Here is a 23,856-nt window from a genome sequence, read left to right on the forward strand (position 1 = left end):
TTGCGAGAGTTTGCATAAATCGATCAGCTGAGCTGAATTTGCGCATGCTTTTGATCAAAATATACTGTATTCTACATTGTATTGGACGTTGTTTTTATCCACGTCTTTAACAAATAAATTACTATATAGATAAATCGGAGGATTGATACAAAAGTATAGATTGTTACAAATAGATGATAAACATGAAATAACTAGATGTTTATAATTTAATAATATGATTTTAACATACACATAGAAAATTTTGCTCAGTCAATAATAATAAATCCTGAAAAGTTTGAAATCTATTTGACATTTTTTTATCGAATACACAGGAAACTACGTATTTGTGTTTGTCGATTCATAATAAAACGTTTACTTCGAGCGTAAAATAGAAATTGGGATTAAAGAAACGTAGAAAAATAGAGATATAGTGATAAGCGGAGTATCTTCGAGAATATGATACGGCGTAGCATGCGTAACGAGAAACAATAAACGAACGATCCTGCGTTAGCGTCTCGTCGGTGGCGACTCTAATATAGAGGAAGAGCTACAGGTTTTCGTATACGGTTATCCTTGCTTGCTTTTGCTCTTAGTGAAGCGCGAACGTCTATCTGTGACGTCACGCATCGTACGCTCTTGCTGCATAATTTTGATCAAAAAATTTCAAAGACGCGTTGCACTCTCGGCTCAATTTTAGTTTGTAGTGTGTGTTTTAGCGTGTTGGGTCTTTTGCAACGTTTTTGAGGTACCTTCCCCCCCTTTTTTTTTTATAAAATACAACTTTAATTTAAATATAGCTTCGAACATGTTTTAACTCGTACGAAGTTAAATTTTTATTCGTCGCATTTGGTGGAAATTGTTTTGAGACGTTAAATATCGAAAAAAAAAAATAGTTTTTATACGGATCATTAACATTTGGAAATTAGACATTATTTGAATATGTCGATGTTTTATAATGAAAAACTCTATTATTTATATCTATTGTTAGGTACAAAATTATAATTTTTTTGATTCAGTTTTTAATTTTTAATTCAGTAATAAAGCAAAAACCACGATTTAACGCGGGTTCATACATATACAAATTAGGTAATACATCAGATTCTTCTGTATTTTGCTTATTGTATTTTTCGTAATCTCTGAGTCTTTTTGTACAATACGTTTTTTAGTATTTTCTACTACATATCTTCGAGATATTTTCCGGTTGCTTCGTATCAACTTGTTGGTTTCGACAATTTCCCAATTTCATTCGCTTAACAATAGAGTCAGGTTTCTATAAGGAATTATCTCTATTATCGAGAAGAAATCGATATATTTTGCGTATTATGCAACGTTTCTATTCATCTCGAATAGTGAAACTGAAGATAATTTAGCGAATCGTTGACAACTGCATCCGTATTTTCCAAAAAATATTCTAATTTCCGAATAACTACGTTGTGGTGATATAAAACATGTTTGGCTTAACTATTTCATAATTTATATTCGTATAATGGTTCAAATTTAATTTTAATTATTCGATTTATTGGATAATAAGTTTAGAGTTTAATCAGAACGAACTTCTAGTGAATTTTGACTTAGTTTCAGGAATACAAATCCAGTCCAACACTCTTTTAAATATTTTTTAAACTTTCTACGAAGAAAGATTCAACTTTAGCAGTTAGTTCTTTAAACCTCTTTCCCTGGAGCATTATTTCGGCAACTTGAAGGTCAAGATTATAAGATTAGGTTTAAGAAAGTTGGGAGTTGACGGGACTTATTGTAATATGTAATTAAAAAATAAATCGTCAATTTAGAAACTTATAAAATATATAATCTTGTATAAATAATAGAAAAGTTCATTATTGTGAATAAATTATTAATTAGAAGCGAAACATACACTCATAATAATTCAACTCAAATTTACTTTGTCCTAATTTTACTTCAATTCAATTTTCTTGTACAAATTTACTTAATAACCTGTATTATCATAGGTTTAATTAGTCACATTCAACAAAAGAAATACATGGTCCCGATAAAAATTAAAATTTCACAAAGGATATTTCAAACAAAGCGTCCCAGAAAATAATTTTATTATCGTACTAATAACCGATTAGTATATTTTGTACATAACAACTTTGTGTAACTTCTCTGACACGTTTGCTTATACAAACATGAAACTTACTAATCCTATTTAGAAATTTGATTAAATCAACTACCGTCACGTTTTCTGATTAAGCATTTATCTCACGGGAAGTAATCCTCAAGTCTTGAGATGTTCGAGCGACAGTTTCGCTAAATAGATGACATAATTTACAATTTTCGACCGTACGTCCAAAATATCTATTATTATTCATCAATATTTATTTAATAATGCAATAATAAAAGTTTTCGATCACCAACCGAAATCTAACGACTTGACTTACCTGTTTTATACTAAATTTTCTCACCAATAAACCTTCTCCCGCGACAATCTTATCATTCGTTCCTCGTATACTAAAGTGGGCTGTAAGGAATTGTCCCTTTGTCCCTTTTAAATGCATCCAATAATTTATTATTGGGTACAGTTTAGTAGACAAGGAATAAATGTGAAGATTCCCGGTAAGGAAGTTTTCCCGCTGGTCAAATCATTAGATTTTAGTTTACCTTCAGTCTCTGAAGACGATAAGTTTGTTATCGAAACGGTTATGGTGTACGGTAACGCGAAATTGGTTTTAAAATAATCCCAGAAAGTTTCTGGGATATTTTATTCAATTTTTGCATTTATATCTTTCAACGACAAAAAAAAATTAATCGCCGATATCGATTAGTATTAATACTTCTTTTTCATTGTGCTTGGAAGGCCTAATTCTTAAAGAACCTTTTTAGAACTTCAATAAATTTGTTTCCGACAAAAAGATCTAATTGAAGTCCTTGTTCTTTTTTTTTTTTTAATAATACTGTTGGAAACTGCGGCTTTCGCCCACATCACTTTTTTGCTTAAAAATCGAATAATTTTCTCATATAATGAAACAACCAAAATTCGTCGAATTTGGCTTTTCTTTCTACGCATTCCATTCGTTTTTGATTGTATGAAATTTCAAAGTAACACACGGTCGAATTACTATTGATAATAATGAAACTTATGACAAAAACGCAAACATCAAATATGGAATTAACTTGCCCTAAAAAAACTCAAGTTTCGATATAATTTTGTACCCTATTTATAAATATTAAATATGTCCAAAATTAGCTTATAATATTCCGACGAATTGCTCATTTTTTTTTTGTATATTTTATTTATTTATTGGTCTTTTCAAAATGAAATTTTCATCTTATGTGGTTTATTCGTCCTTGGACGCAATATGTAATGAAATTCAATATACCTACCCTTTTTTTTTCATCTCGTAGCATGAATTTATGATGAAGCAAACATTATTTTAGAATTTAATTCAAATATACAAATACGAAAATCGAAAATAAACAGATTAATGTCTACTCCGCGAAACCAAACAAAAACAATCGGTCAATATACGAGGTTTGGCTATTAAATAACGAGACTAGTTACAAGTTTTTTCCATTCATCCCCAAGCAGTGCTGGAAGTCTTCTTCCGTTTTTTTCCTTCACCACTTCCATCGACTCAAATCGGATCCCTTTCAAAGCAGATTTGTTTCTAACATTTCAAGGAAATCTTAAGACTCGATTTTGGTAATAACTTCGCACAGACTTTTGTCTGTTAGGTTAATTCGACGATCTGTACGCGCAATTTGATTGATTTTGGTATCGGTCATCTTCAGTGCTTCACTAAAGCGCTTACAACACTCAAAACCACGCGTACTAGATAGAGAATTGTCCTTATAGACCTCTTGCAACAATTTATAGCACTCAGGGCGTCTAGGGCGCCCTCTAGGCCTCTAGGCGCGCAGTCTCGTTATTTAATAACCAGACCTCGTATAAAAATTCATATTCTACTATTAGATTTACTAAATTAAATGTGATATACGTTATTAATAATTTGTTTGTAATTAAATTATGTGTCGATTGACTGGTCTATAAAACTCGAAGTTCGAAGCAATTAAGGCTCTAATTCGTTTTCTTTGCTTTGTGAAATTTTCTGCGGAAAATTCGGAACGAATTCAAGTGTGGCGTTACTTTGCTTTTTATAAAATTGGATTGTTTCGGAAGAATAATGCTTTAAGTAATCAGAGGGACAGTCTGTTCCATGTATTGGTTTTTTTTTTTTCATTTAAAATCTCTAAGTTCTGTACCATTTTTGGGAAAAAATTGATATTTGAACAAGTTTACAGTTGTACATAATACGCAAGGATTTGATCGTCAGTTATTTAACGCTTTTTGTTAACTTACAAATTTAAAATACGTGGAAATTAGAATGAAACCTAAATAGTATATAATTATGTACTTTCCACTTTCATTATTCCGCTACACGATTTCGATTAACGGGAAAGGAGGATTTTACAATAAAAGCGTCAACCATTTATAACCGAATTATATATATTTTGTTTTTTCCATTTCCGAGGTAATTTTTTTTGCTCAAAACTTCTACGGTACCAAATTGTCCAGTATATTACACGATTTTACGTACAAGATACAACTCTTAATAAATAAATATCTAAACAAATTGGTAATGATAAATAACATACTTTAAATTGAAATTTTTATATTAACTACGTCAAAAATTTCTGTACAACGTCTTCCAAATTGATTGATTACCATAAATCTGCCGAAGTTACATATTTTCTAAGGATCATTAAGCAATTTACTTGTTACACAAAATGACTTTGTGAAATTTCACGTTGAATGTTTCTACATTACATATAATTATAGGGTTTGTCTATTTCTCGTCAAGGTTATCCGAGGTCCAGGTTTATTCATTAATTAATCATATATAGGGTCCTAATATAAGTGAGATGGATTTGAACAATCCATAAGATGGGTACCGACATCTAGTAGTTTACAATAACATTACTAAAGAAACTATTACTACAAATATAATCAAAATCAAAATTAACGTTGATAAATGTTGTGAAAATACGTTCAAAATTTTTCTAATTCTGGCGTTTTATATTAGAACCCATATAGGCCGAGACTTGGTCCAAGTATGTACAATTTTGGCAGCCGTGGGACTTGGTGGGACTCTGGGATGATAACAACGACACTCGCTTGGTTTTCCAAGCCTGGACCAGACCTCGTTGCCTAGATAAACCGAAAACTGGTCTATAATGTTAATAAAATTATAGTTTTACGACAAATTCCTCTACTAATTAATTTACATAAAAATAGTTAAACATATAAAAAAAATTATCACTTCTAATGTTGAGATATCTATTATGGATAAGATATTAGAGCAAAACTTTAGTGTTTCAGAGTTCTGGTTGACTATAGGATGGTTACCCAGGCTTCAACCAGGTTTGGTTTGCCCAGGAAGGGTTTCCCCCAAGCTAAGCCCCGTCGTTCAAGTCTGGGGGCTCCCACATGGGAATTAATAATGAAAGACCTCAATAACGAATACAATAAACTATTCAATTAATTTAACGAGGCGAAAGCTCTCTAGTTAATTGAATAATAATACAGTGAAATATTTATGATTAATGTAAATATTTCGTGGATCAAATTAGATTTTGTTTGAATACGTATCCGATTATATAAACATTGACAACAATCAAATAATGTAATCGCTTTTGTAATCTTCATATTCTATTTCGATTACATAATCATCAAATTTATCTTCAAATGGAGAAGGTACAAGTGGATTTTCTTGTTGGTTTTATAACAAAAACGTAGAGTAATAAAAATATTTCCTGTCTATGTCGAATACCATGTCGGTTTTTCATTTCCTCCGAGGGAAATCTTTTAATCCTTGTTTTAGTTTGTTGCAGGTGTCGGAGTGCCGCACTATTCCAAGTGTAACACAACGTGGCGCGTTTTCCCGTTCGAAATAACACGCAGAAAGCAATTCGAGTAATGGCAAAAGTTGATTAAAGTTGGAATGCATCGTCGTCGAAATGGTAAGTTTAGCGAAACAAATATAATAATCATCGTGTTTCGAATTTTGGTTCGAGATAAATAATTTCTATATTTATATTTCTTATTTACGTAGGATTGAAGTACTAAAAAAACAATATGGAGAATCGACCCAAGCCCGGTACATCAGGACGACCTCGTCTTCAAAGGTCCGAGAGGGTTTTTAGCGAGTCCCACCTCACCTCTTGGGAATTGTTCGTTAGAGATTCATTGTTGACTCTCGCGTGGCCGGACCTACTAAACAGCGTGTCAAAGTAAGCGATGTTAAATTACAATTACATTGATGTATGTTCTAGTCTCATTATCTAAAAGAAACGGTGTAGAAAGTCAATTATTTCATCGGTTTTCGCAGTAGCCAATTTAATTTTTACATTCGGAAAGTACGAATTTTTTAAATTCCCTAAGCATATAGAGTATTTCTACTCTCACGGAAAAGTAAATATTTATTTTAGTCATCAATGTTCGGAAATCGTTTTTACAAATTCACATCTCTCGCGTGTCCATCTCTTCAATAAAATTGGATGAAAAATGAAGGAAAAAAAAAACGATCGTTCCGGTTCGCTTTATTATATCGCCAGTTTATTAGTGCAAAAACAAAATCATCTTTCATAAAATAGAATAAAAATCGTTTTCTTGTATATCTTCGACATTAACTATCACCCTTTGAAGTTTCATATGATAAACGTTTAACCGATTTGACGTGTATTGCAAAAAGTCTTCCGTTTCACCCTTCAAAACATCGCCATCGACATAATAGCCTGTTGGTAGATGTATAGTTGAAATTTATTTCCGTTTTAAGCGCGGGCTGCCGACATTCTACAGTCATTGTCTAAAGTTAACGGAATGTTTTTGATATTTTGTATTGTTCAAACACAAACATAGTCCTCGTACCAGTATAAACGCGACCTCGAAGAGACGTTGAATCATTTTACTGTCAAACATTATCCAAATCCAAACAATAGTTTGTATTAACATTAATACGTTTTTGGTGTCCATAAAGGGTATCGGGTATTTGTAAATTCAGTTTATAAGCGATAGAAACTTTTATTACTTTTTGATACCATACGAATCGGAAAATTATTTGGAAAAGATGACGTTATCCAAATGATGGCACTTTTCTAAACGGGAACGAAGATTGCCGATAACACGTCGACACAAAGCTCTTGATATTGCTGCCATTTCTGACCTGATGTTTTCCTTCAATTGGGTTAGGTTCGTTGGATTATTTTGATAAATCTTACTTTTAAGGTATCCCCATACAAAATAGTCAAGCTAAGGGCTAAGGTCGGGGCTTCTGGGAAGCCAATTGATGTTACCCCTTCGCGAAATGACTTTATTAGGAAATAACTCATTCACCACTTCCATCGAGTCATTCGACCCTTCCTGCTGGAACCACGTTCTTGAATTGAAACCTGCAAACTCCTGCAACTCATTGATTGCTCGGCCTCGTTGATCTTCATGAAAATAAGGACCAATAATTCTTTTAGCAGCCCAAACAACGACCTTTGGTCTGTGCAGGGGTCGTTCATGCTTTCGTCTCGGATTCTCGACTGTCCAGTACCGACAATTCTGCAAAGTTGTTAAATCGCTGCATCATTTCGTTCGCAAAATTCCCTCGATTGGCATAGTCCGTATCCTTCGATTCTTGAACCAATTGAATTTTATAGACTTTCAAATGCAAATATTTCTTTAAAATCGAATGTAAGGATGATTTTTTGATGTTTGAACGCTTGGCTTCGCTTTTGTTTCTTCATCGGGAAGTTTTCAACATTAAAATAGTTTCAGCAGCGTTTTTACCAAGTAGAAAACAAAATTTCACAGCGGCACGTTGTTCACTTAAATTTGCCATCATAAAAATACGAAAAAAACAGTCACCAGTGATGAACACAATGTGGCAGGTCAACGGCCCGCGCAGCACTGAACTAGCGACGAGTTGTACTGGGCAGACCCTAGCGGCATATTCCGGTTACTTTTGGGCATCCCCTCGTATTTGAACGATTTTAATAGTTAATAGTTGACGCGAATAATCTCGTGCTTTTCAAAAAAGAAACTGTATACCTGTTTTTTGGGGTTGAATAATGATTATTTATAATTTAAATTTGACACGTTTCCAAATTTTTTATGATTTTTTACATTGTACGTTTCGATATTAAGCAGAAGGTCTTAAAATGTGGAAATCGTTCTCTCGCGTACATTAACTAGCAAAACTTTAGTTATTATATTAAATAATTTGAAATTTCGAAGAAAATGAATAAGTAGGTCAGAGCTTTTGAGGTTTATTCAGATGACAATGGAAAACATTCATACAGTTTCTCATAAATACATCGTTTTCCACGACTTAACAGGAGTGGAAAAAAGAGAAGTAAATATCAATCGATGTCGTTTATAAAAGAGAAAACAATGAATAAATACAAAATATATTTCGATCCAATAAAACAATTTTCATTTAAACGAATATTTCAACAATTATAGATTCGAAAATTTGAATTTTCTCAAAAATACTACATCTCCGATCCAATCCTGTTTGCTTGTACTAAAAAATTGATGAAACTGTAATGGATCTAGAAGTGACAAAATGAATAATTAATGTTGCGTAATGAATCTCTATATATATATAAAAAAAACTGTTTGTAAATGAGAAATGTATGCACGAACTCTTGAAACCATGAGTACTATTTTGTTTAAAAATTACTTCGACTCATCTGTAAAACTTAAAAGTGAACCTTTTCACCACTGGAACATTCTAATAATATCATATTTCCATTTGAAATCGTCTCAATAACGACATTTTTTATTCGTTGAATCAATAACAATCGAAAGATGATTATGTTATTAAATTGAAACTTAGTACGCGTGAAATTTCGACGGCTCGTGGTCTACATTTCTGCGATTGTTCTGGCGTTTCTATCTACAACGTAGTTTGTCTTTCTGAACGAACTCGTACCTGAAGAGGAGTTTCGAAACACTTTTATTTCGCGCAACTTTTCGAGATATTTTTAAAGAGTAAGATCTAAAATAATGAATAGCATGTAACCGCAAAAGTGACACCTAACCTCAAAAATTCAAACAGTTGAATTCAAAGCTAGATTTATTAATTTTTGACGAAAAAATTGATTTAAATTTCGTAAAAAAAGTATTTACATTTATAATATTGGTAATGATTTAAAAAAATCCATTATATTTCGTTGACAACACAGCAGTATCCGACATTTTTAATTATTTTCTTGACATTAAGACACTCGAAATAAGCGGTTCCGAAAGTTAAACGACATTATCAAAGTTTTATATCAATAAACTCGATTAAATATTAGAAAATATATTTTTTTCATCCCCTAAGATTTGTTACGAGATTTTTGGTTTCCGAGTAGAATTAAAATTGAAGAAAATGTGATATAATATTACGATTTTTAATTATAAACTAACTAATTCCGCTAAACAAACTCGTTTATATACCCAAAAATAAATTCTAAAAAATTCTAGAAAGTAAACAAACAAAATAAATAACAATACTATCCTAGATATCAGAAAGAAACAATATAAATAAATCGTCGGCTATTAAAAAAAAAAACAAACTTTAAAAGAATTCCGAGTATTTGGCTACAACCGGACAGGACCGCCTCCAGGTACTGATTTCGTGGACGTTTTCGTAACAATACATACAAAGTAATCAAAAAAGTACGAATTTGTAGGTAAAGTAACCGTTTATTCTCAAATAAAACGACTCAATTATTAGCATTCTTTTATGCGGAACAATTTTACTTAGAAGACAAATTTCTTTGTTCCTTTAAGAACTTATAAAACATTAAGCACATGACAAGGTAGTGAAGGGAATGCGGTAAGCGAGAGAAATCAATATTTTCAAAATTTTTTCACGACTAGCTACCGGGGTTTTTAAAAATGTATCTTAAGCGTCTTGCTTCTAATCAGCTTTTAGAATTTACGTTTTATTATATAAACTTCTTTTATTAAACTTGTTTTTGTTGAATTTTATACAGTAAGTTCTCCGTTAGTTTTGAAATACATCCACCCATTTAAATTAAGAGGTTGTTCTCATTTTATAATTAAACTCGGTACGGTTGCTATAAAACGCGAATAATGTGTATGAACACGAAAAACCTTTATATTATATTCAATATATGATAAAATTAACTCTGAAATACATATTTCCATTATACTAAATTAATTAATTAATCACCCCAAGAAAGTCTGCTAAAACGGCGTTAATTTATTAAAAACAATTGTCAGCTATAAATGGGGTGCTGATTAATCGTATCTGATAAATCGACACGACTCCATCGTCTATGCATCATGTGAGAAAACTAAACAATTTGATATGTTTCAAAGTACGGCACCAAGAATTGCTACTGGCGCATTTCGATTGAAAGCCTTTACTGTCTCATCGGTGTATCACCTCTCCAACTAAATATGAACTATGCAGCATCGGTCTTGTCCCAAACCAAACGTATTTGGTATCCCAGGAAACGGAAAAGCACAAAAATGTGCCAAAGAAACGGCAGATAACAACGAAACAAAGCAAAAGTTCAGTGCAAGTGACAAAGATCGCAGTCGATATTAAAATCTATTAAAAACAGTTTTAAAAATCGTACGGATCAAATAAAATCGATCGTTTAAGGCTTAGGAAAGGGACATTTAACCGAAAAAACCCACCAATATGTGAATTTTGTAACGAGAATATAAACTTGAAAAGCTCATTGTTGAACTGTCAAAATTACAAAAACGAAAGACCAACAATAATCGTAATATCACAAACTTAATCAAATATCTAAAAGACACTCAACTGTATCTTAAAATATTATAAAACATTAAGTAGGCTTACTTTCGAAACCTTTTAAATCCGATTTTTACGATTTTTGATACAAATAGATTTAATATATCGTTATTTAACATCCTTAAAAGTCCCTAGCTCTTAAATTGTTTATAACGACATCTATTGGACAATCGCGAAATCTTCTAAACCGCGGCATGTCTTGGAATTATTCAGAAGTTTCTAAGTTTGCCGTCATTGTTCCAAATAAACTTACGATTTTGAACCAAAAAATGTACGAAATACAAAAAAATATTCAAAAAAGTGCCAAAAGTGTCACAAACGTGTCAAAAAATGAGTTTTTCTTGATTATCAGTAAAACGTTGAGTTTTATCGTTAAAATACTTCAGACAAAAATTATAGAACATAAAATTATCTATAAAAAACGTATCAATACTTTTTTTCCTACTAGCGATCGTTTCTGAGATATAATGATTTAAAAAATTTTAAGAGTTGTGAGACTTTATAAGAAATTTCTGTTGACTGGTTGGAACTGTCATAAGTTCATCAAATTAATAATGAATCGACGAAGATGCTGCTAAAGTTCGACAATATTGATATGCAGCTTTAATATTTCTCGTGCAATCGTAAATCTGAACATAACTTTTTTTTTAATCGTATATCTCAGAAACGGTGGCTCGTAGTAAAAAAATATTCATACATTTTTTGTAGATAATTTAATGATCTACAATTCTTGTATGAGGTATTTTCATGATAAAACTCACCGTTTTGCTGATAATAGCGAAAAACTCATTTTTTGACGACATCTATCGGACAACCGCGAAATCTTCTAAACCGTTACATTTCTTGGAATTATTCAGAAGTTTCTAAGTTTGCCGTCATTGTTCCAAATAAACTTACGATTTTGAACCAAAAAATGTACGAAATACAAAAAAATATTTAAAAAATTGACTGTTTTCTATTAAAACATAAAGTAAGGAAGTCATAATTAAATTTTAAGTTGTTAGATTGGATTCGTTTGTTGGAGAGGTTTTGTTTTAAGACAAAATAGACTTCTGTGGTTTTGATTCAAACAATATGATTAAAATCTAATTTGCGATATGATTTTTTTTAATTTAATAGTACGGGGGCACGAAAAAAAAATGAATTTATAGTATTTCTAGTTCCAAATTCGAATGTAAATAATGGTAAATCATCTTCCTTCAAAATAGATAGTACCTCAACTTCTGCATTATTGGTAATTCGAATGAAAGTGAAAATTATTGCGTTGAACTCATTTAAGGAAGTTTTTGAAGTAATTACCAAAAATGGAATCTTATATTGTAGAGTTTCATCGAGTAGAAGTATTTATAGCGAATTTGGCAAAGCAAAACTGCATTGTACAGGATGAGTACTGCACAAATAAAAGCATCAAGCCTCGTTCCTTAAAAACTTTTCATGAAGAATTTACTTTGAACAATCTAGGCCTTATATTCACCAAAAAAAGGATCAATGTGACCTTTGTGTCTCTGGAAATATCGATGAGAAGCTATAGAATCGATAATTCCTCAAAAATTTATGTATAATTTGATAAAAAGATGATGCATTTTGCTTTTTATGACACGAAGTTGATATAAAAATGACTTCGAATGGATTTGCAACAATTTCGTACAATGTCATCGAATCTAATGTATCAAAAAGTGAATAAATTATTTAGTATGGTAATAAAAACTTGATGAGTTGACAAACACAGATGGAATGTGACAATACGACTCGTTCAAATCCTCGATACTATCGAATTGAATATTTAAATCATAGATATTTCAAAAACTAAAATACCATTCGTCCTGGATATAAAACAGGAGATGCTAATGTTAATGAATTGTGTGCCGTACAGTACAGACTCACAAACTCAATTTTGACATGACGATTGGGGAAAAAAAACTCAAAAAAGTCAAGAATCAAACTTTCCAAAATACGACCATTTACAGCAACTTCTTTTTTAGTGTTTCATATTATCATTTAATCTTTCAATAAAACCTACTAAATCTCGAAAATGTCTTGGTATTTTGGTTCAAATTATTGTAAATAACTGTAATTATTGTTGAATCAAAGATCCAATACACTTTTATTGGGATTACCTTTGATAAACTTGAAGAATACGACAAATAATTAGAGTGGATTACCATTTTTTTTTGGTTTAATAAATTATACCAGAAATATTATCAACCAATTCGGTTTTTTATTGAAAAAAATCCTCTGTAGATAAAGGGAGTAGCGCCCTATTGTCAACATATTCTCTTCTTTTTCATTGTATTGTCAATTGTGAAGCAAGTGATGCGAGTGAACACGGCTCCAGATAAAAAGCTTTGATAACTGTTCATATTTTATTTATCGACGTAGTATGTGGGCCATATTTACTTTATAGCATTTTTACAATCAAAAAGTAAGTTGATTATACTTAAATAACTAATCAAACACCAACTTATAGTTGAATCTCATATAAGAAGGTAACGGAACTCGATTCTAAAGCTTCTTATGTAAAATATTGAGATCTGAAGATTAAAATATCGCATCCCCACGTACGTTAAAAATATTTATAAAATATCGAACAGAATGTTACACTTTACGTATAATAATTAAAAAAAAAAAAAACAAATTCGTTTCGTTAATCGTTTTAAATGTAAAATTTTCTTTATACTTTAATAGTGTGTCTTAACCGATATTTTTTAAGTGACGGTAGAAATTTTTTTCGTCTAGGTCTCTCATACTAATATCCTTTGATCAATCTATTAAATATCCTTTATGAAAAGGGATTCAGTGACAATGTTATGCGCCTGTCGCTGGAATCCTCTCGATGGCCAACAGAAATTTGCTGCAGATCAGTTTATAATCAACGACACTAAGTCTATTTACTATTCTCTAGAATGTGCAAATCACGAGATAACGCGACGTTTCGATACTATTTTAATAATCATGATTATTAGTCCGGTAGCTGACTGTGTGGTGGTATCGCGGGACATGTTCAACTGATTTGTGTTGAGATGGATTTTAAAGGTTTTGTTTCCCGAGTTGTCGTTTTTTATCCACACAAAATGTTTTAGATTCATTAATTAATTATTATTTTAATATAAATCAATATATACGATCTGTAAATAATTTCGTGGGCGGTATCAAGATTTTTAAAATAGATTTTCAAACATACGACTGAAATATCTTATTACTTTCGATTAGAACTAATTTTTTTTTCAAAACTAATCAAATATTCCAATGTTTGTATATCAAAGAATCATTAACGATAAAATCTATTACAAAAAATCAATTTTTCAAATAGAAAATTATCATCAGAGTACGGCAAAATGTTCTATTTGATATATTAAGAATTGAAATACATTTCCTTAAAAATCTATATTAATCCGGTCAATTTAGACATTTCCATCAATCTGAAAATCAGTAAAATTGTTTAAAATACAATTGAAAATGAAATTTGAACGTTCCACATCATTTCCTTGGATGGAAACAATTTTATTCAAGGTCAAAGGTCAAAAAATGAGTTTTTCTTGATTATCACTAAAACGTTGAGTTTTATCGTTAAAATACCTCAGACAAAAATTATAGATCATAAAATTATCTATAAAAAACGTATTATTACTTTTTTCCTACGAGCCACCGTTTCTGAGATATAATGATTCAAAAAATAGTAAAAGTTGTGACACTGGTTGGAACTGTCATAAGTTCATCAAATTTATAATGAATTGACAAAGATGTTGCTAAAGTTCGACAAAATTTATATGCAGCTTTAATATTTCTCGTGCAATCATCAAATACGACAGTAAATCTGAACATAATTTTTTGAATCGTTATATCTCAGAAACGGTGGCTCGTAGGAGAAAAAGTATTAAAACGTTTTTTGTAGATAATTTAATGATCTACAATTCTTGTATAAGGTATTTTCATGATAAAACATACCGTTTTGCTGATAATAGCGAAAAACTCATTTTTTTGACCTTCGACCTTGAATAGAATTTTTTCCATACACGGAATTGATGTGGAACGTTCAAATTTTATTTTCAATTCTATTTTAAACAATTATATCAATTTTCAGATTAATAGGAATATATGTAGCTTCAGTCTTTTTTTTCTGGTCTAATTTGACCGGACTATATAGAGTCCGATTAATAATTCAAAATTGTTTGCTTACTGCTAATTTAAACTCGCCCTTTCGAATTCCAATTCCAACGGACCAATAAACAGGAGATATTAATAATAAATTACCGAACATGTGCGTTCACAAACTAAAACTTGGCGAAGAAGTGAGTGTGAAAAGCCCTTCCTCATCACGAGGAAGCGGGAACCCTCTTGACAAAGCGCGCTACTGTAGACGAATGGCAGTAGTCGAAACCCATCACAAATTGGATACGAGAAGTGCCAGTTTGCAGACTTGGACGTCGTCGTCGGCAACAAAAAGGTAAAGTTTTGTTTAGGAGCTTTGTTTCCAGCATGTTAAACGATCCGTAATTTTATAATTTAACTTTTAGGGGTAACCGTCGTTTTTGTTTGCACGTACAAATTAGTTGGACTATTAAAATTGTATTATTGTAACTAATTTATTTGAAAGAAAGTTATTTCAACACACCAACTATTTACAATATTTGTTTCAGAAACAATAAAAAGACAATTAGTAAAATATATACACAAATAAATCAATAAAACATCTTTATTATTTACCTAAATGAACCGTAGACATTGAAAATTTATTTAACGTAATTGAGTTCGCTACTTTCCCAGCGATTTCAACAAGTTACTAACCCTAGATATTCAATCTATTGCATATACAATTGAGAATTTGCAATTTAAACCTAATTTAACGAGAGCCATCTGTAGTACTCTAGTCGAACTAGCATTCTATAGAAAATCGTTAAACATCAATTGTTATACTGAAGCATAGATGGCGTATAAGCGGGTGATGCCATCTAGAGAGCAGTATTAAAGACTTAGCTTTTCATTTTATTTTTATTTATAGAAAACTGAAATTAAAAAAATTTAGTTTGTATATTTAAAACATAGAGTGCTCTAGTATCAAAATAGTGTTGTAATAGATTTATAAATTTCTCATTATTTTTGACGAACAAAAAAATCATAGTAATAAACATTCTAGACTAAGATTTTTCATATATAAAGTAATTCGTAATTGAAAAACTGAAACAAAAGAGAAGCATTCAAATTTTTAATTTGCAAAAATCCATCTCAAATGGATGACGTGTATTATTCAGCATCACAAATCGGTTTGGATTAATTTCCATTTACTGTTAATTAAAAAAAGTACAGCGGGAAAACTGGCACACAAATGTAAACATGAACAAAAACTTTTCTTTGATATGTGGATAAAAAATGGAGAATAGGCGAATTTTAATAACCTAACCTAACCTTCAAATAAAATTGCTAATAGATATCCTACGTATGTGAAGGTTCGTTTTTTTATTTTTAGGAATATATCTGTTGATAAGTAAGTAGAACGACGCATGTTTCATTTCTAAAGTTATTTCGTTTTAATGAGATATATATTATTTTAAAAAAAAATACATAGTAGCATAAGGTACAAAAACATACGATCAGAACTAGGACAAAATTTCCATTATTTCATAGATTTTCACGAAAAAACAACATATTTCTTATATAAACAATATAGAGAAACTAATATTTATTTTTATGTAATAAATATAAAAGGTTTTTAGCTCTACTAATTGAAATGCATCGTCAAAATTAAAAGTATTGCGAAATAATTTTAATGTTACAGTTATTTAAGTATATATGCTGATCAAATTTCATAAGATGAATTTAACATTCATTAAATATTTAGTAACTCAAATATTTGAGAGTTTAGACAGTTTGATTGATATCGAAAAATAGACAATCTTATTACTTGACTAATTTAAAAGATTTATAGTTGAAAAATGTTGAATTTTATCAGAGGGTACAAAATAATTAAAACCCACCCCAAAAATCACTTTATTGAAAATATCTAAAAAACACGAGAAGAGGAGAAGAAAAAAGGTCCAAACAAAAAATACGTGGACTATAATTTTCTATAAAAACGTCTTGAATTATTTTAGACGTATTTGCAATTAGTCCATTGAAATGTTACAATTTGAGGACCGAATAATGTATTTTTTAGAGGACGCAATTTTATTTTTGACATGTGTGGAGGGTCAATAGAAACTTAACCTCAAATTTGTGGGGTCGCCACCTTTGTCCCCCGGCCACCATCTTGGAAAAAGGGGCGAAACACCTTTTTCGGGATATCTCTGAAAATATGCGTCTTACAAAAAATTCGTAAAGACATAATTACTTGCAAATTATTCAACCTACAAATATGTTTATATAACTTTTTGTCCTAAATTTGAAATTAAAGAAGTTATAACCAAAAAAGAGAAATTTTTCTCTGTTATTTTTTGAATTTCATTAATTTAAAACGCTGTTACGGCGCCGCAAAGTTGACCGGGTTCGTCAATGCTCTTGAGAATCCGGTCAAAACTGGTTGCTCTGAGTATTTCGAATTTCTGTCGAGTGACTCTAATTACATAGTTCCTTTTTCCACGTTCGAGAAAATTGAGAAAAATGATGATTCCATCGTTGATAACATAATCTACCTGAATCTGAGGTACTTACCATACAGGAGCATATATACATTGCAGTGTTGCTAAACATATTTTTTCCTAAATCTAAGGAAATTGGGCAATTATAATAAGTTATGATATTGCTTAATTACTAAATGAAATTCTCGTCATATATCTAAAAATTTTCAATTTTTAATTAATCATCCAGTATAATAAAGTAGTTTTGAGAGTTTCTTTATATAACAAGCCGAGGAAATTCATCGGAGGGCTCTTATATTCAATTAACTTTAAAATAATATGAGTAGCCATAGAGCCATTACGAGAAAATGGAAACGGAAAAATTAAAGTCACCCTCAGAAAACGCCTGTTCGTTTGGAATGATGATATTTATGAGATTTTAATTAACTTTTTTTTCTTTTTCAAACGGATACTCTAATTATTTATCTAATCACATAAAAAGTTGTAATATATTAGTTTCTACGTATTAAAATATATATTCTATCCTAATTATTTAAAAAAAACCGTATTTATTTTTGAAATTAATGTTTGGTTAGTAGTTTCGACAAAACGTTGAATTTCTACCCGGATAAGAACCACCCTCGTGAATATAACCTGCGCATCGCATATGAATGAACTAGATTTTATAGTCCAACGATTTTTTGCGGTACGTTAACTTTTTATATTTGTAGAAACGGAAAAAATAACGACCAATCGCTTTTTTATACCTTACGGCAGTGAGTGGTGAAATTAAAATAAATCTGATTCAATAATTTAGTAGACAATTCGATATACGTAATGTTTATTTCAAAACCAAAAAGCTCAATTGTAATTTTGGGCTCCGACTATGTTCATCATGTTAATGTGTGTTGTCAGGGTTCGTTCCAAGATTTTGTTGTGTTTAATATGTACAAAAATTTTGTATGCCAGGTTAAAAAAAATTACCCGCAAAACTCATGAGTTTACAGAACTGTTAATGAAGTAAATTTTACAAAAAAAACTAATGTGAATGGATCTAGCCTTTAACATATGAGGCTCCCTACTTGTCAGGAGAATACAAATAGAACCATATCCGTGGAATGCAATTAGGAATTAAACAAGTTCATTCAGTTAATTGTCCCGGATTAGGTAGTTCCACGAGTCAAAGTTTGATGTTAAATCCAAATTAAGGTCGTCTAAGTTTTAAATCCCAAGAAAGGTCCTATGTTCAAAACTAGGTCCTTAATTAAATTAAAAAGAAAAATGTACAAAATACAATCTGTGAAAAATTTCGCCAATTTATAGACTACTAAAAGAAATAATTTATAACTTAATATTTTAACATTTTCTGAATGCAATAAAAAAAGGTAATCTATAATTTGGAGCCAAACCTAATTAGAACTATTTCTGCTTTCACAAAAAAAGAGCTTACCTTCCATTTCAACGAAGGGAACTTATATCTACTTCTTCTTGGATGTCAATTAACAATTTGATATTCTAGAATTTTTGAAATCGGCGGAAGGCTTTAGGCCGCTGACTAAAAGAACAAGGTAACTACCTCTCCAATCGTCAATTTCTCAGTCGGAAATATCACGACTTCCGCAAATATAAAATTTGGAGCCAAATTTAAAAATTTATAATCAAATCCATAATGAAAAATTCCACATCGGTTGACAGTCCAAAGGAAAATATGAATGAAGTTAGCAGCAGACTTCTTGAGCAAAATCGGGTCACACGTCATGACGACAATCTAGTCAGTTGCAATAATAGCTCAATTTTAAAAACACCAGCTTATAAATCACTCCTCAAAACAACCTTTCAACGGACTGAACAACCAAAAATCAATATCCGCAAAATTTACAAAATACTACACGAATAACTTAATTCGTGAACAGTTTACTAGATGTCGCTCGAACCTTCTAAGGGGAAGCAACTTTGCTCTTACAAGCAAGGTCAAGACTTAACCTCAAAAGAAAATAAACCAAACAATCAATTTGTTTTTATAAAAATAGTTCAACAAAAGGACAAATTAAACAGTGCTAAATAACTTAAATTCCAGGAACCCAGTATGTCACCAACAAGTACATACAAAACTACAAAAGAGGTATGTAAATATTATGACAAAATATCTTATAAAGAAAATTATTTACAAAAAGAAGTTGATTGGTTTATATCGTATTATGTTTATAACAACAAAAGTAACGCAAGCTGTGAGCAGTGAAAAAGTTACACTGTTTTTTTCTTATTTATAATTTAAAAACTCATTGGTATAATACCTATACAGGGCGTTTACATAAAAATTTCGATCGCTTGTAATTTAGATGTTAAAAAATGTTAATATAAACGTTTATTTCTAACGACTATAAAATAAATGCACTATTACACGTATACCATTTTGATATCAAGAAAAAAATCCAGTAGAAATTCGAGTTTATTTCAATTATTTAACGAAACAATAAAATTTTAAATTTTGCATACATAAATAATATCATATTACGTATGTACCTACTGGCTTCGCATTTCAGACGGATTTTCCATTGCGCGCTCAATTTACAACGTTGCCATTTATCGAGTTGTTATGAAAGCGTGGCGGAGCTTTGAAATTTCAGTTGAAGCTTTACGTTAGCGAGTGTAGCTTACAAAGCTAATTTTTCCGGTGTCCGATCCGTCGAGTTCGAAGACCCCGCTCTTTCGATGATCCGCGAATTTAGTTCGAAAGTGAAAATCGCAATGTTGATCATACGGTGTTTTCCTGAAATATAATTTTTCATCGGTAAAGGGTTTGTTCGAACGGAGAATGATCTATTGTTTTGTTTTCGATTTATTATAACGAAAAATCTCATTAATTTTATGTTTAAGACATCTCCGTCTTATTTTAATTAGTTATTTCTGATTTTCGATTACGTTTAGGTGTTTTATTGAGGCATATTATTATCATAACGTTCTGTAAAATATATTTGACTAGATAAATATCTAAGGAATGAATGTAGGAATACTAAAATATCGAATATCGTAAAAACTATGTACGAAATGATTGTGCATTTTTTAGCATTGTAAAATATCGAGCCCTAAACTAATTCTAAACGTGGATTAGGTAAATAAAGAAGGAAGAATAAGAATTTTGTAATATTTTAAAGAAATCGCCGCAGTATTTTGCCCTAAATAACTGTTATAATGGTCGGTTATAAAAACCAACGCTTTACTTTTTTATAGAATATCATGGAAACCGATTCGTGTTTTTAGATTGCGTGTTCTGAAACTTGCATCAACGTGTTTAGTCAAAAAAAAACATAAGAAAAGTGACAGTTTTTTAGATATTAATAAGACCAGAACAGATCGGATGTAAACTATTTCGAAATATGCCGTCAAATTTTTGAATATACAAACGCAATCAAAATTATTTCAAAAATGACGGATAGGACGTTTCTTCTACAGAATTAGAACATAAATAAAATGATTTCCTAATCAAATATTAGTCCCCGGTTTGATAGAATATATCCGTCACTATATCTCATTGATAAATCCCCTTATTTTATTGAGCAAATATGTCTGAAATAAAAACGGATAGAAAGATTGATAACCCGAGTAATAAGAGGGGTTTTACCATTACCAGTTATGATATTACGGTGCTCGATTAAACGGACAGTCTCGTTGTTAATTCCTTATTTTGTTTTCGTTCTGTCATATATATCCGGGATAAATTAGATTGATGTAGGGCGATGTATCGAAAGATATATAAAAATAACCGTATATAGTTTGGAAAGTTATTATATTTATTTCAAAACTGTTCGCTTCACCGACACTTTAACTAGTTAAAACGGGTTTACTGCGGCAAAATAATCAATATAGCTGCCATCTACATAGTTGGGGTTTATCGCTTGTCTCATATTATGCAAAACCGGACTTTTTAAATAAGGATTTAGTTTTAAAATACAATTTTATAGGTAAACTATGGTAAATAGTTGTTTACAATAAAAATTAAACGTTTGATCAAGATTATTAAGTAATACTTTAGTCGGTTTAGAACGTTTAATTCGAATAAAGTATATTTGTAATACAAACATTGATATTTACACTTAATGTTTTAGTATTAACATTTTATAAAAACTGTTTACTTCAACTTTAGGTTTGCAATTTAGATTTGTTTATCTAATTTCTATTTTTAGACAATGCTTTTGTTCGGAATTTCCTTGACATAAATACAAAATATTCAGCGCAGTAAAAATCAACTTATAGAATGTATTTATTTTCGAAATGATCAATCACTTTAATTATCAGTTGATCAATTTTTCACACAGGTAATAAAGAAATTTCCGAAAGGTTTCAAAACAATTGATGAAATCTCGATATGGCAAGTACAGTTCTTAATGATTTTCATCAGAATACTTAATTCACAATATAAATCCGAGCCGTTTTCGAAATAATTGAGGCGTTCCGTATATAAAACTCACTCTGTATATTAACTAAAGCGACTGCATTGAGTCAAATACCTGTTTTTACTGATGATCGATAAAATTTATAGAAAATATATAAGAATTTTAAACAATATTTATTATTATAAGCCGTTTTCGAAATAATTGAGGCGTTCCATACATAAAACTCACTCTGTATATCAACCGGAGCGATTGCATTGAGTCTAATCCCTATTTTTACTGATGATCGATAAAATTTATAGAAAATATATAAGAATTTTAAACAATATTTATTATTACAAGCCGTTTTCGAAATAATTGAGGCGTTCCATACATAAAACTCATTCTGTATATCAACCGGAGCGATTGCATTGAGTCAAATCCCTATTTTTACTGATGATCGATAAAATTTATAGAAAATATATAAGAATTTTAAACAATATTTATTATTACAAACCGTTTTCGAAATAATTGAGGCGTTCCATACATAAAACTCACTCTGTATATTAACTAAAGCGACTGCATTGAGTCAAATCCCTGTTTTTACTGATGATCGATAAAATTTATAGAAAATATATAAGAATTTTAAACAATATTTATTATTACAAGCCGTTTTCGAAATAATTGAGGCGTTCCATACATAAAACTCACTCTGTATATCAACCGGAGCGATTGCATTGAGTCAAATCCCTATTTTTACTGATGATCGATAAAATTTATAGAAAATATATAAGAATTTTAAACAATATTTATTATTACAAGCCGTTTTCGAAATAATTGAGGCGTTCCATACATAAAACTCACTCTGTATATCAACCGGAGCGATTGCATTGAGTCTAATCCCTATTTTTACTGATGATCGATAAAATTTATAGAAAATATATAAGAATTTTAAACAATATTTATTATTACAAGCCGTTTTCGAAATAATTGAGGCGTTCCATACATAAAACTCACTCTGTATATCAACCGGAGCGATTGCATTGAGTCAAATCCCTATTTTTACTGATGATCGATAAAATTTATAGAAAATATATAAGAATTTTAAACAATATTTATTATTACAAGCCGTTTTCGAAATAATTGAGGCGTTCCATACATAAAACTCACTCTGTATATCAACCGGAGCGATTGCATTGAGTCTAATCCCTATTTTTACTGATGATCGATAAAATTTATAGAAAATATATAAGAATTTTAAACAATATTTATTATTACAAGCCGTTTTCAAAATAATTGAGGCGTTCCATACATAAAACTCACTCTGTATATCAACCGGAGCGATTGCATTGAGTCTAATCCCTATTTTTACTGATGATCGATAAAATTTATAGAAAATATATAAGAATTTTAAACAATATTTGTTATTACAAACCGTTTTCGAAATAATTGAGGCGTTCCGTATATAAAACTCACTCTGTATATTAACTAAAGCGACTGCATTGAGTCAAATACCTGTTTTTACTGATGATCGATAAAATTTATAGAAAATATATAAGAATTTTAAACAATATTTAATATTACAAGCCGTTTTCGAAATAATTGAGGCGTTCCATACATAAAACTCACTCTGTATATCAACCGGAGCGATTGCATTGAGTCTAATCCCTATTTTTACTGATGATCGATAAAATTTATAGAAAATATATAAGAATTTTAAACAATATTTTTTATTACAAGCCGTTTTCAAAATAATTGAGGCGTTCCATACATAAAACTCACTCTGTATATCAACCGGAGCGATTGCATTGAGTCTAATCCCTATTTTTACTGATGATCGATAAAATTTATAGAAAATATATAAGAATTTTAAACAATATTTATTATTACAAGCCGTTTTCGAAATAATTGAGGCGTTCCATACATAAAACTCACTCTGTATATCAACCGGAGCGATTGCATTGAGTCAAATCCCTATTTTTACTGATGATCGATAAAATTTATAGAAAATATATAAGAATTTTAAACAATATTTATTATTACAAGCCGTTTTCGAAATAATTGAGGCGTTCCATACATAAAACTCACTCTGTATATCAACCGGAGCGATTGCATTGAGTCTAATCCCTATTTTTACTGATGATCGATAAAATTTATAGAAAATATATAAGA

The 23,856-nt window shown here is 30.4% G+C and overlaps 1 protein-coding gene across 10 annotated transcripts in view; it reads left to right on the forward strand.

The window, feature by feature from the left end:
* Positions 1–548: 548 nt before the first annotated feature.
* Positions 549–23,856, forward strand: part of LOC130898320 (GTPase-activating Rap/Ran-GAP domain-like protein 3) — a 63,614-nt gene continuing 40,306 nt past the window's right edge. For 3 of the 10 annotated variants that reach the window (XM_057807542.1, XM_057807543.1, XM_057807540.1), the window contains exon 1: positions 19,940–20,105. Coding sequence is in view for 2 of the 10 variants with exons in the window: in XM_057807546.1 (XP_057663529.1) it covers positions 15,020–15,207 (188 nt within the window). In the remaining 8 variants the exon portion in view is untranslated. Of the gene's footprint in view, positions 725–5,819; positions 5,959–6,050; positions 6,229–14,872; positions 15,208–19,868; positions 20,113–23,856 lie in introns of those variants that run through there. The other 7 variants (XM_057807536.1, XM_057807537.1, XM_057807538.1 and 4 more) reach the window with 5 other exon arrangements.

The sequence above is a fragment of the Diorhabda carinulata genome, chromosome 9, assembly GCF_026250575.1.
Source record: "Diorhabda carinulata isolate Delta chromosome 9, icDioCari1.1, whole genome shotgun sequence".
NCBI classification, from domain to species: domain Eukaryota; kingdom Metazoa; phylum Arthropoda; class Insecta; order Coleoptera; family Chrysomelidae; genus Diorhabda; species Diorhabda carinulata.